The 16,949-nt window shown below is 37.9% G+C and overlaps 1 protein-coding gene across 3 annotated transcripts in view; it reads left to right on the plus strand.

Annotated features, from left to right (window-relative positions):
* Positions 1 to 16,949, plus strand: part of DTHD1 (death domain containing 1) — an 81,278-nt gene that overhangs the window by 45,511 nt on the left and 18,818 nt on the right. For all 3 annotated transcript variants that reach the window (XM_058546862.1, XM_058546860.1, XM_058546863.1), the window contains one exon: positions 3,651 to 3,895. In XM_058546862.1, coding sequence (XP_058402845.1) covers positions 3,651 to 3,895 — 245 coding nt within the window. The remainder of the gene's footprint in view (positions 1 to 3,650; positions 3,896 to 16,949) is intronic.

Below are 16,949 nucleotides of genomic sequence, written 5' to 3' on the forward strand. Positions count from 1 at the left end.
TCAACATCTCTATGTTCGTTTATATAGACTAGAGATGATTCTTTTGTGAGGTCATGGGACATGGACTTTATTTCTAGGAAGAGAAAATAAGATAGATAGATGCTCCCCTTGGTTTTTATATTGGCCTTTGGCATTCTTCTGGAAGAAGCTAGAGTATGCTTTCATTCTCTAGGTTAGATCTGTTAATTCAGCACTTAAGCTTCTATTACACGACATCTCAGCCCCCAGTGCACAAAATCCAAAAGTGCTGGAAATGCTTTTACAAAATTTTATATAAAGACGTCTTAGCATTACCTATAACATCTAGTAATGTCCTGTGGAGGTCTGCATGTGTCAAAGTTGCCCTAAGTGCCTTTGGGCCCAGGGAAGTGATTGTGTCAGATACTTGTGTAGGATGTTAAAATGCCCATCCTTTTATTCATTCAACAAAAATCCCTTGCCCTTATGTATATTATATTCTAGTGGGGAGAGACAGAGAAGAAGCAAGCAAATAAATAAAATGGACAGCTTAATGGGGTGAAAAATGCCTTATAGAAGAATAAAGCAGGGAAAGGAGACAGAGAGTCTCAGAGGGAGTGGCAGAGTTGCAACTTTAAATAAACTCATCAGGGAAGACCTTGAGAAGGAGGCATTTAAACAGAGACTTGAAGAAGGTAAGCGAGCAAGCCATAATCCTGTCCCAGGGGAGTTCGTCCCAGGCAGCGGGATTACAAGTGCAAATGAGCCGAAACAGAAGTGTGCCTGTGTGTTTGATGGAAGGCAGGGAGGCTGGATGAGAGGGAGTGAGACAACAGCTGTAGGAGATGAGGTGAGTACCGATCACGCCTGCCTTGAAGGCCATTGCAAAGACTTTGCCTTTTATTCTAAGTGAGATGGGGAGCCATGAAGGCTTTTCAACAGAGGAGTCACATGATCTGGCTTAGATTATAACTGTGTTGAGAATAGAATATATACATATATATAGAGAGAGAGACCTATAATAGATTCTATTCTCAACACTGTTATAACCTAACTCAGAGGCAAAGGAAGAAGCAGGCAGACCAGTTAATGAGCCATTGCAATAAACCAAGCAATGGATGATGGTGGTTTAGAGGTACAGGTGGTGGAGATGTGTTAGAATACAGAAATACTCTGAGCCAGCGGTTCTTATAGGATTCTTCTGGTTTCCCATGTTCCTAGTCTTTCACCTCCTCATCTGACTTTTCCAAGCAGAAGCATATATTTCTACATTTGTACTTTCTATGTTGTCAATGAAAAATATTCCAATACCCATTACTGAGAAGAAAATATATTGCTATAAGGAATACCTAGTAACTCACAAAATGCAAATAAATTCTGTATTTCTTTATATGACAAATATTTGTTGAATAGCTACTATCCCAAGGTCCTACTAGAAACTATATACATAATATTTTGAGGAGAAAGAGGTTCTCAGAATGTCAAAGAATGATTGATTTTGTAATTTTGGCATGCAACGAATGGCTTTCGCTTTTGCTTCCCCTTTAAATTTGCCAGTGTGGGGGAAAAAAGTAGAATAGTGCAATTTCTTTGTGCAACTTGCCTTTTTTTCTGGTTCTATTTTTTTCCATGACAAAGGATCTTCAAAATATAGTGTTAGATTTTGGCAACAATGAAATTCCAGCTTTAAAAAAATCTACATAGTGTTTTCTATTTATAACACTATGATCATGCTATTTATTACTGGTAAATCCACAACAATTTCATCCCTTTTTCATATATAAATGTGACTGTTAGAGATTGCATTGTAGATCTTTATTTTTAAAAATTAACTAGCAGTAAGAGGTAGATAAGTTTTAGATCTAAATCAAACCAATGTAGTTATGCCTTACCCTCAATCCTTGTATTCTATATATAAATTATTCCTTATGAGTAATCATATACCTGGGAGAAGTATAAAATCTTTCAAAGAATGGAAGCAGAAATTTACTAAGTTGTATTCTATTGGGCCCAAAGTAGCAGCACTTTCTTGATAGTACTCTGGTGATATGGAAGTAGAAGTTTGCCAGGTGTTACTCCAGAGATCTGGAAACTCTCGTTTACCTAATCTACGGAGTGAAACTCTTCTAAGAAGGCAAACCAGGGCTAGCCATTCCTGTCCTAGGATGTCCTAGAAATCTGTTTTGTTGAGGAGCCAGTTTCCCTCTCAAATATAGACTTATTCAAAGGGACGTACTCCTATACCTTTCATAACCTAGAATTATTCTATTTCTAAATGTAACTACACTTTAAAATTCATCAAAATGACCTCTAGCAGTCACATCAAGGAGAAAGGTATTCGTTTCTTCTACATCTCTCACTGAACTCTTATTTCACTTGGCAAAATGGGAAGGTTTTCCATGAAAAAGAGCTCTGGGTACTCAACTTTCAGGCTTCTAGGAGCAGAAGATGTTGCAACTTCGATATCAAAGCTTCACATTGACATTTCTTTAAAAAGTGTGAGTGGGTTGTTTTTTGTCATACAAATTCAAAACAGTGGAAAAATTCTGCTTCTGTCTTGTCATTTGCTATCATTTATTAAGCATTTATTATGTGCCAGGCCCTGTGCCATTCGTTTTATCCATATTATCTCATTTCATTCCCATCCTTGGAGGTAAGTTTTATTTCTCCTGTTTTAAAGATAAGGAAGTTAAGGCTCCAAGAAGCTCAGAGATGTGAAAGAACTGGGTAAATATGGCAGTATGTAGCTAAATAGTAGAGGCTGGACGTGGATCTAGAGATTTATGTCCGAAACACATTATCTTAGCTGCTACACTATAGCTTACTTTTAAATTTTGCTGAGGGGAACGCAGACATGCTTTAGGAAACAGGCAGTGCTTGTTCTACTATTGCAATGACGAGGTGAAAATATCCTGATGGTCGTGGTAAAATGCCCATGAGTAAAGGATTATGTTCACTAAAGCTCCAGATTTTCAGTGAGCAACTGAGAAAACGTATCATTGCTTTGGGGGAATTCATCAAGCTTTAATAGAAATTTCAGTAACGTGAATTTAGTAACTATTCCATTTGGAAGTTCTAGAACAGCACTGTCAATTTCTGTGATGGTGGAAATATTTTATATCTGCCCTGTCAAATAGAGTAGCCACTAGACATGTGGCTATTGAACATTTGACATGTGGCTACAGTGATCGAGGAACTGAATTTTTAATTTTATTTAATTTTAATTAATTTTAACTTTAATTTAAAAAGCCACATGTTGCTAGTGGCTACCATATAGGAAAGTGCAGTTCTAGAATGTCTATCATGAGGTCATGATAGTATACAATATGATGTAAATAATTAGGGGAAAGGAAAAAGATAATTGAAAGGTGAAAATAATTTTCTAAATACAGAAAGAGCTGAATATTTTCAATAGTTTCTTGTTAGAGCAAAATGAAATAGAAAAAGAAAATAAAAGATGATTAGATCTAGAAGCAGCCAGAGAATACCTAGTCCAATTATAGATGAGAAATCTTTTTAGCAGTCTACACAGTCTCAGCCCATTGCTGCTTTGTCAGGTTTTGTTTTGACAAGAGGCAATGAAACAAAAAAGCTTTAATTGTATTAAAAGATAAAATGATTATTTGGATTTTAAAAAATTAAGACAAAGTGGTATATCTTAATATTAACAAATGCATTTTACTTCTATTTAGGCAATGGGAAGGATTATGGAAAAGATTACAAGCTTATTTTTCATTTACAAAGAAGACCCAGGCTGGAACTCCAAATCAAAGAGGTGGATGAATTTGGAAACTATAGCTGCTCTCATTATAAGGGCACTATTGAAGTTTATATAGTACCCAAGGGAAAGATAGACTCCAACTTGGATCAATCTCTTACACTCAGTGAAAACAGTTGTCAGTTGCCAATTTGCAAATTACCATTGAGATTGCCAAAGGTGAGTTATTTTACTTCCCTAATTACCTTGTTTTGTTAATTCTTTATATTTCTCTGTCACAATCAATACCGCAGGCATGTGGGTACTTAAGGTTATAAGAAAAGGTAGGAATAAAGTTGACAAGGAAGAGTGGGTAGATCCACTTTCAGAGTGGTAGAATACTTCTCAGGATTTCCACGTTCTTTCATATCAATTTTTCTAACAGGAGTGATTCAAGTTGATGTGGTCCCAACAGTATGTTGTTAACGACTGCGGAAATAATGTCATTCATTTTCTGTAACTGCATTTAAGTAACTGGGAAATTGTTTATGAAAACCCTGAATGCGTTTCAAAGCACAACACTCTAAGGAAAAATGATGTGGTGAGCAGGAAAATGACATCAAAATATTTTCACTGGGACTACCAAATCTTCCACATTTGTTTTAGGAGTTAGCGTCTCCTATCTAAACTTCGTATTCTTATTAGGAAAGTAGGATTGAATTGCTTCTCTGAACATGTCAAACAAACAAATAATTTTATTGCTGTGTATAGTATTTCTTTCAGCGAACCAGGACTTAGTACTTCTAAACTATATTCTTTTTTTTTGTTTTCTGGTGAGGAAGAGTGGCCCTGAGCTAACATCTGTTGTCAATCTTCCTCTTTTTGCTTGAGGAAGATTGTCCCTGAGCTAACATCTGTGCCAATCTTCCTCTATTTTTGTATGTGGGAGGCCACCACAGCATTGCTTTTGCGTGTGTGTGAGGAAGATTGGCCCTGAGCTAACCTCTGTGCCCATCCTCCTCTATTTTCTATATGGGATGCCGCCACAGCGTGGCTTGATGAGCGGTGCTTAGGTCTGTGCCCGGGATCCAAACCTGCGAACCCTGGGCTGCTGAAGCAGAGCCCATGAACTTAACCACTACACTACCAGGTTGGCCTCACAGCATGACATGTTGAGGGGCGTGTAGGTCTGTGCCTGGGATCTGAACCCAAGAACCCTGGGCCACCAAAGCGGAGCATGTGAACTTAATTACTACACCACGCAGCTGGCCCCTAAACTATATTCTTAATGAGAAATATAAGTGAAAAATTCATTTTATCACTCCAGAGGAAGAACAAACTTCTTATTTTTTAAAGAAAGCCAAAATTATTTTTCTGTGTTTTTACTTTTTGTTATGAATAGCAGAAATACATTTTCCATGGGGTTAGATTTTGTACTAATTTTAAATAAATTAGTAAACTAAGTAATTTGACAAACATTAATTGAAATTCTGAAATAGGGAATGTGCTATGCTAGGCATTATGACAAATACAGAGCTATAGAGTATAATACGTGTCCTAAAGCTGCGTTGTCCTGAATGGTAACCACTATCCACATGTGTCTACGGAACACTTGAAATACGGCTAGTCTGAATTGAGGTGTATTGTAAAATACACACCAGATTTCAAAGACTCAGTCCAAAAAAAATATAAAATATCTTGTTAATAATTTGTTTACATTGATTTCATAGTAAATTATAATATTTTGGTTATGGGGTTAAATAAAATATATTATTAAAATTAATCTCATCTGCTTAAAAAAATTTTTTTTACATGGCTAACTAGAACATTTTAAATTACTTATGTGTCTCAAACTGTATTTCTGTGGGACAGCACTGCTCTAAATGATTTACAGTCTAGAAGAGTATGCAAAACATGTATACAAAACCACCTTGTAAGATAGTAAATGATTAGACTAATGGTAGAACAGTGTACTAATAGTTGTTCAGAGGAGGGAAATGACTTTTCTGGAAGCTGAAATCAGTAGAAGTTTCGTAGTAGTTGTGGCATTTCATGTGAGCTTTGTAAGTTGGTAGAAATTTGGCCATTGAAAATGAAGAAGAAAGTATGTTAGGAGGAGGAAATGGAATGAATTTGAGCGGGGATGGTAGGCATAGCTTAGCAGGAATTAATAATTCATATAATAACCATTATAATCATTTCTAATGTGCCAAAAGTCTTTCAAGTGCTTTACATGCATTGTGTCATTAAATCTTCACAAAAATCCTGCAAGGCGTTATCACTGTTCTCACTTTGCAGGAAACTGAGGCATAGAAATCTTAGGCAACTTGCTCATGGTCCCGTAGCTAAGTAAGTGGCAGAGCTAGGATTCAAACCCAGAAAATCTGCTTCTCACATGTGCACCCTCTGTGTGCTGTTGACTCTTTAGCAGATAAAGCTAGGATTCTTGGTCAAGGATACAGGATAGATCTTAGGATATCCATGTTCACCCTTGAAGTTGTATGACAGTTTCATGTACACTATGCTTTAGTGTAGAAGTGATATTAAAACTTTAACAAATGATATGACATGGGTTCTGGTCATTCAAACTGAAAGGAGCCATTTGAGCAGAAGTGCAGGGTCCTAGAGACATTAACTCTTTACTTGCTTGTTTTGGGGAGATCCTGGGGTTCCTGAGAGGCATGTGTAGGGTGGCAGAGTCTATTAAACCACTGACACTGAAAATTATATTTAAGAACAGTATAGCCATATAGGTGCATACTCACTCTTAGTTTTTCCTCTGTGCATTTTCATTTCCATCTTAGGGCCTCTGCATTTGCTGCTTACTATGAGTGGGGTCCTCTTCCTTCAGATAGTCACAAAGCTGGATCTCTATTATTCAAGTCTCAGCTCAAATGTCATCTCCTTATCCTTATTCCCCCATCTCCTTACTGAAAGTCACTCTAAGCCATTATCCTTTTAAAATTTACTTCAGGGCCGGCCCCATGGCTTAGCGGTTAAGTGCTCGCGCTCCGCTGCTGGCGGCCTGGGTTCGGATCCTGGGTGTGCACCAACGCACTGCTTCTCCGGCCATGCTGAGGCCGCGTCCCACATGCAGCAACTAGAAGGATGTGCAGCTGTGACATACAACTATCTACTGGGGCTTTGGGGGAAGAAATAAATAAATAAAAAATTATAAAAAAAAATAAATAAAATTTACTTCATAACACTTACCATGATTGAAATTATTAGATTTATTTATTTGTTCATTTATTTTCTATTTGCCTTTGCTCCTTGAGAAAGCAAGCTCCATGAGTGGAGGGGTTTGTCTACCCTGTTCCAGCTCCGTCGTCACTAATCAGAATAGTGTCTGGCACATGGAGGCACTCTAAATGTTTGTGACTGGATGAATGAAGGGACATCTGTTAGATTCGATTTGATTAGACTTTAAAACTTTAAGAACCACTGACTTAAAGGAATACTCGAATTCTCTCTAGACAGTGGTTTAGAGCCTCATTGTACAAACTCTTAGCTGGCAGGCTAAGGGGTTGGTTTGGATCAATATGAAGATTTGAGAGAAGAGGCAGGATACACCAGGGGTGCTCTCTCTCTGCAGCTCAGTTTAGCACATTACTTCCTATGGTCACTATGTGGTTCTCCCACTATGGGATGACTAGAAGGAGGGAAGTAGGGGCCCGCTGGAATTCTCTGGCAGGAGGTGGTGAGGGCCTCCCTGTGATGATGGCAGATGATGGAAAGAAAGGTCCTTGTGTAAGAGGACAGACTTGAGGTCTAAAATGTGACACACATTCAGCTTTCAGTTTGCAGTGTTTTCTCTGTGACCTATCTGACTTCATGAATTAATTAGCCAAGCTAGATAGTTTAGGGGTTTATATAGACTTTGCTCAATAAAAATCTGTGTGAGTGATTGTCTAGGTCTTTTGCATAAGCTCTTCCTCAGCCTTGATTCTAGCACCCACTTGCTTGAGCAATTCCTAGTGGTCATCTCTTACAGCTCTGCTGAGGTGTGGCTTCTTCCATGAAGCCTTCCCTGACCTCCTATTCATAGCATGTTAGGTGTTCCTGGTGTGTGTTTCCACAACATCCTGTTCTTTCCCCATCACTGTAGTTATCATATTTTACTATAATTACATGCTTCCCAACAAGCAAGTGTTTCTCAATCTTTTTTCGTTTTTACCTCCCTAAGGAGTCTTTTTAGAAATCTTTTTCCCTAACCACCCTTCTCCATTAAATTTTAATATCACAGATATACTGTATGTCTGTTTATGTACTGTATAAGTATTTGTATTTTATAATTAAAAGTGTAAGCATTTTTTTGGCTTGCCCAAGAGCAAATTTTCTCTCCTGGAGGGTGACGTCACGCCAGTTGAGAATGCATGCAACCGACTGTGCAGGCACATGGCTGTCCTGCTCAATTTGTATTGTCAGTACCAGGCATATAGTACATGCTTGACAATAATTTGTGAATGATTAGATGGATGAGACAATTTCTTCGAACCTTAAAATGGTCCAACCTTGAAGTTGATAATCTTGAAACTATATTGGCATATTTAAAAATAGTGCATTTTAAACATATGCTGCCTTTCATACATGAATCTACTGCCTGCATGCCCTCTGTCCTTTTTTTCTCCCAGATGGGTTTGTACAGGGCTTTCCAGGTTCACTCTTTTAGCTCTTCCTGATGCCTAAACATCAGGAAGTTTGTTGGAGTTGAGAAAGAACACGTGGGTGTAGAAACTTTTTCCCTCTTTGCAAACTGACATACCTAAATGAGAATTAAAACCATGACCTTTATTTTTGTGAGAATAGATTTCTTCCATAAAGCTCAGAGTTTAAAAAAGATCGACCTTAACTAGGCAGCATTAGAATATGCTATTTTTCAGGAAATGGAAGTAGCTTTATTATATGGAGCTTGGCATTAATGGCCATTACATTATGCATACATTTATACATGTAGCATAAATTTGGTGAAGGCATTTGTCAAAATTAAAAGTGCTTTCCACACAGAAGACAAGCAGCAAATATTTACATTTATGTATGTAGATATAAACACACACATGCACACACACATAAGTATAAGGTGTGACCTCAATGTACTATGTCTGATTCTCAAAGATGTGAAAACATATCACCCATTACTTCATGCTTGGGAGGATCTCTGTGTATCTTATTCTTCAGCCTCCATATTCCATTTATTCATATATTAATTCATTAAACAAACATTTCTTGTATTCCATGGACGAGACATACAGTGGTGTTCTTTGTGTATATGGTCCTATTTTTCCCTTGTCTCGCCATAGACTATTCTTAACTCAGAGGACAGAGTGAGACTTTAAACCATCAGTCAGATCATCTCCTGCCTCTGCTCCAAACCCTGCAGTGGCTCCTAGTTTCACTCAGAGAAAGACTCTATATGAACTTGGCCCCATTGCCTCTAGGACCTTCTCTCCTACACTCTCCTCTTCACTTATTCAACTCAAACCACAAGGACCGTCTTGCTGTTCTTGGAACTTGCCACACATGCTTCTGCTTTAGGTTTTTGGAATGCTTTTCCTTCCATCAGACACCTGCACAGCTAACACCGTCACCTCCTTCAATTCTTTGCTCAAATTTCACTTCCTTTCTGAGGCCTACCCTGATTCTATTTCTTATTGCAATATACTCCCATGCAACCCGATACTCCTGATGCTCCTTCATTTGCTCTGATTTTTTTCTTTCCTCTAAAGCATGGTTACCTTCTAACAAGCATCTCCTCGTTTATTATGTTTATTGTGGGAGCACCTCCGCTCCACAACTAGGACATAAGCTCCTTGAGGCCAGGGATCTTTGTTTCATTTGCTGCTGGATAGTGAGGACCTAGAATATTGCCTCACATATCTTAGGTGCTCAATAAATGTTTGTTGAATGAATGAATTCATAAATGGAACTTGCATTTTAAGCACCAAAAGTGTGAAGAGGAAAGTGAGAAGTGTCGAGAAGGAAAATAAATTAGCATCAGAGGATTGGCAGAAGTGGTGGTGTACACTTATAGATGGATGATCAGGGAAAGCTTCACTGTGGAGGTGCCTTCTGAGCTGAGGAGCAGAAGTGACAAGAAGCCCATCTACCTGGGTGGCCAGAAGAATACTGCAGTGAGAGAAATGGCAGGTACCAAGACTGATGGGTGTGAGCTTCTAATAAAGGACTCAATGGAAGACCATTATGGCAAGTGTGCATATGAGGGGCAGAGAAAGGTGATGAGGTTTGAGAGATAGAGAGGGTCCAGGTGAGAGTTCACACTTCAATTTGATCTTCTGAAAATGGTCACATAACCAATAGATGTGAAAACGTATGGCTGAAGAAAACAATGATTTGTCTCTCTGTCTTTCCTAAATTGTGCTTCAAACTTCCACCTTTTACAAAATATTCAAGTAAATTCAATTTATTCTATATCTATTTGTGTTTTGACAGAAACAAGGCAAGTTTCAAAAAACTCAAAGATTTTTTAGGTGGAAGGAAGTGGTGCGTGTGTGTGCACTTCTGAAGTCACATCATGTAGGTGACTGTGCCGCTTGGTCATTTGCGCCAGCTTGAGTTGTGACTGCCTTTTACTCTTCCTGTCTGCTCAGAGGTTCTACTTTGAAGGAGAGAAGGGCTCTGGGGCTGGTGGTTGTTTCTGCGGGAGGGAGTCTGTTCGAGGCTGCAGTTTCCCAGTCAGACCTAACCTATGTATTTACGTAAGCCGTTGACCCAAGTTTTGCTCAGCCTGAACTTCCTCTTTTTTTTTTAACTGAACTCATGACATGTGATTTCTAGCAAATAATGATACTGCTCAACACTTGCTTTCTCACCACATTAAATAACTTGCTGTGTCAAAGGAAGGAAGCATGCAGAGGCTGTTGCGACATTCAGTTCGTCAGCATTGCTACTTTCTCCCCACTTTGGACTTTCGTTGCTGTCTCCCTGCCCTGCCAGGAAGATGGCTTTTTTTTCTATATGATTTTTTTTTCCTAACTATATGAAGTACTGAAGAACAGTCTCAATTAAATAAATGAGAAGATTCCAAGCTACTGAAAATTTTTACATTCATGGGCACTTCAATTCTACTGAGGTTTTTCAGTTGTAATAACTTAAGAAGTGAAATCGCACTTATTAGTTTAGAGCTAGCTATTAAGAAAACAGATTAGAAAAAGTATATGCTTTAAAAATAATACTCAGTTAGAGAAATCAGGGTTTGTTTTGTGTGTGTGTGTGGGAATAGTGAACTTACTGGTGATTTTCAAATTTTCTGTAACTCAGCTTCATGCTTTCTTCCAATAACATGTAAGTTGTTTTATGCCCCACTCCCTGCTAATTATAGAGGAAAGTCACTAGAATCTTGGCAAGTAGAGATATCAGGTCAATTTTTTTTAACCTGTGAAAGTTTTATAAGCCTTCTTACTCTTTCCAGTGTTTCAATTCTGGCTCTCCGTGGCTCTTCCTTGGTGTGCCTTCCAGGTCTGAAATCTAACCTTCCTCTAAGCCATCAGAATGACCTTCAAAGACACAATTTTGACCATATCACCAAAAAATCAACTTTACATTGTGCATGAGATGTAAAAGGGAGAAAAATGAGCAAAATTGGTTTAGTCAGGAACAGGATCCTGTATTCTTTTTTGAAAAGTGCTTTGCCCAACAATTTAATCAGAAGAGAATCTTTCCCTTCTCTTTCCCCCTCTCCTACCTCTTCATCTTCCTCCTCCCTTTTCTTTTCCCGGTTTCCTCATCTCCCTCCATCTCTTCACTCCCTTTCCCCTTTCTCCTTCTCTGTCCCTTCTGATCCCTCCTCCTCCTTCCTTCTTCCCCTTTGTCCCTAAAAGGGAGGGTTTTCTCTGCTCAGTGGGCAGTATAACTAAACCAGGAACTGTGCACTATATTGTCATATGCCTGTCAATAATTGTTTTACAAAGGAAGCACATATATTCTTGCCTGTCTGAGAAAATTTAACAAAAAAAGTAATTGATGTGTTTGCATTTATTCTCTTAAAACCGTTAACATTTAATAAGTAAAAAATGATGTTCATTAATTCAAATGATTTTCTAGTTTATGAACTCCAGCTGTTGTTTTTTTCTTTAGATATATCAATCAACATGTCAATTAACAAACACTAATTGTGTCTCCTATATATGAGATATTATGTGGTGCCTAAAAATATAGTAATACATACAATTCAAAATCTTAGCTTTCAAGGAAATTACAGTCCAGTTCAGGAGATAAACCACAAACACTTTAAAAGTTTAAATCCTATGAATAGCAGCAGAGCATTGTCTGATACAGCACGGGAAGTTGAGAGGATGGCACAAAAACACTGGGCAGGTTCTGATCTGCTGTACACAGAGTCACTAGGAGTTAGAATCGATTTGATGGCACTAACAACCAAATGACCTTAAAAGTTGTAAAACAATGCAAGAGATAAATAATAATTGAATACAACAATACAGTAATATCACAAGACAGGAACTGATGATTAATTGCAAACGAATGACCAAGATGGTAAATGCTAGGGCATTTCAGAGAAGAGAGTGATCTGTGTGGGCTGAGGTGACCTGGGGGCACTTCATAGAGCAAGATAGATGTAGAGAATGTTTAGGTTCTGGAGAGGAAGAGAGAAAGAGGTAGTGGGTTCCATACAAGAGGGATGGCATGAGCTGAAACTTTGAAGTAGCAAAGCACAAGGGGTGTTTCAAGAAATGACTATAAATAGATCTGTATGGTTTGAGTGGAAGATTTAGAAAAATTTCATATTGGAAATAAGTTGGGGAAAGACTATGGAGGGCTCCGAATGCCTTGTTTAGATCAACCAAATGTCCCTGTGGAATTGTTATAGGTGGGGCCTTCTGTCAAAATTTGTCAAAAGAATATGGTTGATTCCATGATGTAGAGATCAGGGAATGATCATGTAATAAGGCAGAGATTCAAACCAGAGATCCTTAGCATATGAGTAAGCAAAAAGAATCAGCCACTGGTGTTCTTGAAATGAGTTTGGCCATAACTGAATTTGGAGAAGTACGGATCTAGGTAGTTTATAATTAAGCTCATCTTTTATCCTATAAGTAATGGCAAGCCATTGGAAAATTTTAACCAGGAGTGTGACATGATCAAATTTTGTTAGCAATGTCACTGTGAAAGCCTATAAGAATAAGTTAGAAAGAGATGAGCTTAACAACAGTAAAATAAAGGGTGAATGAAGAAGTTCATGGAAGAGATGGTGATGGCCTGATGTAAGACCATAGGAGTAAGGATGGAAAGAAGAGAACAAACAGAGTTGGAGAGAGATTTAGAACTTGGGATCAACTAGACTTGCTGATAGAGTGAATGTGTGTGGGGATTGGGAGGTAGGAGGATGTTGGGAGATGGAGAAGGCTGTGGAGAGGAGAGTTTGGAGGGTGACTCCCAGGACACTGGTGTGAGTTATAGTCCTATGATACAACATAGTGCTTCATTGACTTTACTTTGGAAGTGTGTTTAAACTTACATTTCATCTCTATTCCTCCTAATATTGTCCTTTCTGATAGATGATTGCAACTTTCCCCTTGAAGTCCTATCATCAGTCCCCTTTTCTGCTCTGGGCCACACAACCAACAGGGTAGTTTTTCTCAAAAACAAATATGATTTTATCACTCTTCTCCTAAAACTTCTCAATTGGCACTTTCTCCTAAAACTTCTCAAATGGCACTTTATATCTATTGATCAAAGTCCAAGCCACTTACCCTGGCGTATAAGGCCCTTCACAAACCCTCACAACCCTTTCATATTCCATTTACCCAACTAACATCTTTTGCTCTAGTTCCACTTAAAAGTCTCATTTCTTTTATACATTATGATCTTAACTGCCTCAGAGGCTCTTCCCATAGCTGCCTTATGACTGTATTGACTCTATACTTAGCTCTATTGTCATCTCTTTAGAAGAAGCCTTTAAATTTCCCAGGCAGAATTAGGTACTACATTGTAATTACAACCAAAACACTTTGAATATATACTAAAGTATGGTCTGTTATATTTGTTATTTTTATAACAATAGTGGTTATGATAGTTATAACCAATATTTATTAAGTTATTCCTTGATCTTGATAAAGTATCTTGCTAAAGCATTTATACATATTAACTCACTTACGGAAAGGGTATGTGGTTGAAGAAACTGCAGCACAGAGAGGTTTGCTCAAGGGGAAATAAGTAGACAATGACAAATCTACTATTTGAGCCCAAGTTTGCCTGATTCCAATGGCGGCACTCCTAACCATTATATCTATTATGTCTTTTCGTGACTGAGTTCCTCAGGAATGGGAGCATAGCTCATTCAATTTTGTAATCCCATTTCCTAGTTCACATTCAATAATGTTTTGTTGAACTATTTAATGAATAAATGAATGTGTGCTGGGGACATTGATAAAGCAATTGAAGGTAGAGTCTTAATGCCTGACAGAGATTTACCTATTTCTTCTTCCAGCTAACAGTGACATTTAGCAGAAGCTTTTCAGGCCTTCAAAGGAATGACTAATGTGGAGATTTCACACACTGTGGCAAGACCTGAGAGGAAGATGTTTGTGGCTATCCAGGCCTTTCCCTGCAACATTCATATCACTCTCAGAAAGGCTATCCCTATCACCAAGCCAAAAAACAAAACAAAACAAAAAACAGCAAATTAAAAAAAAAGCTGTTAGAATATTCTAGAAAGAATACTACTCAGAGTTGAATAGGCACCTTGTCAGGTCTTCAGAATTGACAAAAATATATTGGGATTATAATTTAAAAACAGAACAATAAAGAGAAGAGGTTGAAGTTTATGCAAGTTCTAACAGTGTTGTGTATCTTTGATTCATTGAGAAGCTTTTAAAACCAATAGCATCTCCCATATCACTGCATTTATGGATCAAAGCCATCTGCTTTTGCCAGAACTGCTTGAAATAGCGAGCAAAGTTTTAAGCATGTTAACAATAGTTAACATTTATGGACTGCTTGCCAAATGCCAGCATGTTTGAAGTACTTTATATACATTATGTCATTTAATTCTCACTGCAACCCCATTTAGTCTGTCTACTGCTTGGCCTGTTGGTAGATAAAAAAATGAGACTGAAGACATTAATTTAGAAACTAGATTTATCTATTCCAGACTGTTTTTGACAACTTTTCTTTACTGACTCCACGTACATTCCATGATTGAGATCCTTGCTTGCTTTATATCTGCAGCCATCCCTGAAAACCCCTTCCTTCTATCTGTTCCAACTCCTTAGACACTTAGAACTTCTTGAATTGGCCTGTGTGGTTACCAGGGACCTAATGTTTTCTCTTTTTGTGACTGACTTCTTCAAAGGCTGAGAGATATTGAATTCCTTCCTCTTGACCAGCCATAATCAGATTGAAGCCTTAAAGAGAGCCATTTTCTAAGAAGCAATTGAAGAAGATAATGAAGAAACAAAACATAAGTTTGGTGGCATTAAAATGTGCATGGGTTTAAAGAAAGATCTGAGCTAAACAAAGATATGGACTGGCACTGCTTCTGGGATTGGTAGCAGCCTGATTTCATTTCCAGAAAACCTAATTTCCAGATTTATCTCCAAGTGAGACCACTCTGGGTCAGTTCTTCTTCCTCTGTACTCAATTCTTATTTTTTTTCCACACTAATCTTACTTCTCTGTGGGTTTCTGCTGATCTTCAGATCTCTCTATGTAGAAGTACTTCCTTTTGTTGTGTGGGTCAAGCATTTTTGCCCAAGCCTTCAGGAAGTCCTACACTGACTGTGCAATTATAATATCCATGTGAAAACAACTCAGGATATTTACTGATTAATGCTGGTTTTTTTTTTTTTTTTTTTGTGAGGAAGATCAGGGCGTGCACTTAACTGCTACGCCACCGGGCTGGCCTCGCTAGTGTCTTTTCATTTATTTACTTTAAAAGGTTGGTGTGTGTGTGTGTGTGGAAATTTTCAAAGGCACACAGAAATAGAGAAAATATACAATAAACCTACATGGACCCACCACCCATCATTTTCTGCTGTTCTTGTTTCATCTCATACCCTTGGGTTTTTTTGTTTGAGTATTTTAAAGCAAATCACAGCTATTATATCACTTTACTTGTGAATAATTCTGTACTATGTTTCTCTAAGGCGTAAGGACTCAAAAAACACATACAACCGCAATACCATCGCTACACTCAATCAAATTAGCAATTATTACTTAATAGCATCTACTACCCAGCCCATGTTCTATATTCACTTAGTAACTCAATTTTCTCTTTTTGTAGTTAATTTGTTCAAAAACAAGATCCAAAAAATGTACACTCATCTCATTTGGTTTGTGTGTCTCTACCACCATTTGTTGAATTCTGAGTGTAGGTAACGTCCTTTACAGACATTATATTAATTGACGCTCATAGCACACTTCAGAGCTAGGAACCAGCATCTCTGTCTCACCAGTTAAAGAGTTCAGTAAGAGAGTTTAGATGGCTTGCCTCAACTTGCATGACTTCACAGTGCCAGAGGCTGTATTAGGACCCAGACTTCCAAGTCATTCCTTTTTTATGCTGTTCCACATTCCCCTATTTCTTGTGGAAGCCAGCTCCTTGCTTACTTTATATCTGCCACTTTTATCACTATGTCATATTTTGCCTCTTGTATCCTTTGACCCTTCAGGGTGTTTGGCAAGTCTTGATCTTTCAAAGAGCCAGATTGCTTGTACCTTTTGTTGAAACTAATCTTTGGAATAGAGCCGTCATAGCCTAGGATGATGGTTTTCTTGTTTTCTGGAATTTTTCAGCTCCCGAGGCAGAAGCAGACTTTCTCTGTCATCTTGGTTTTAAATGCGTAGTAATTTCGGAATAGCCCAGTAAGTTCCTCTGTCCTGTCCATGTAGTGACATCAGCTCATAGCTCCTCATTTTCAGAGCAGAGATGGCCACCTTCCCTTTAACATGATGAAGGCTTCGGCTTTCTTTGGCTTAGGTTTTGAGTTCACACTCCGTACTCTTTGTTGATGACTTATAACTCAGATGCCCTCAAAATATTCTCTATGGTTTTAAAACAACAAAAATACTTTCTATGAGTGTTTATGTAAAAGATAGTAAAAGATATGGATATGATTCCCAGCAAATAAAAGGGGATGCTCAATTATATTGCTTTTTCCCAAATTTTAGAATTGCAAGTGCTTTTTTCTTTCTTTTTTTAGGACAATAACATATCAGCTTTACATAAAATGGATTGACATGGTGAGGAATTTATTCTCTTTTTAATCCTTACTCTGATCCTCTGAATAGACCTCAGGTTAGTGTTAGCGTGTATTCAC

Source organism: Diceros bicornis, chromosome 8 (genome assembly GCF_020826845.1).
Source record: "Diceros bicornis minor isolate mBicDic1 chromosome 8, mDicBic1.mat.cur, whole genome shotgun sequence".
Classification (NCBI taxonomy): domain Eukaryota; kingdom Metazoa; phylum Chordata; class Mammalia; order Perissodactyla; family Rhinocerotidae; genus Diceros; species Diceros bicornis.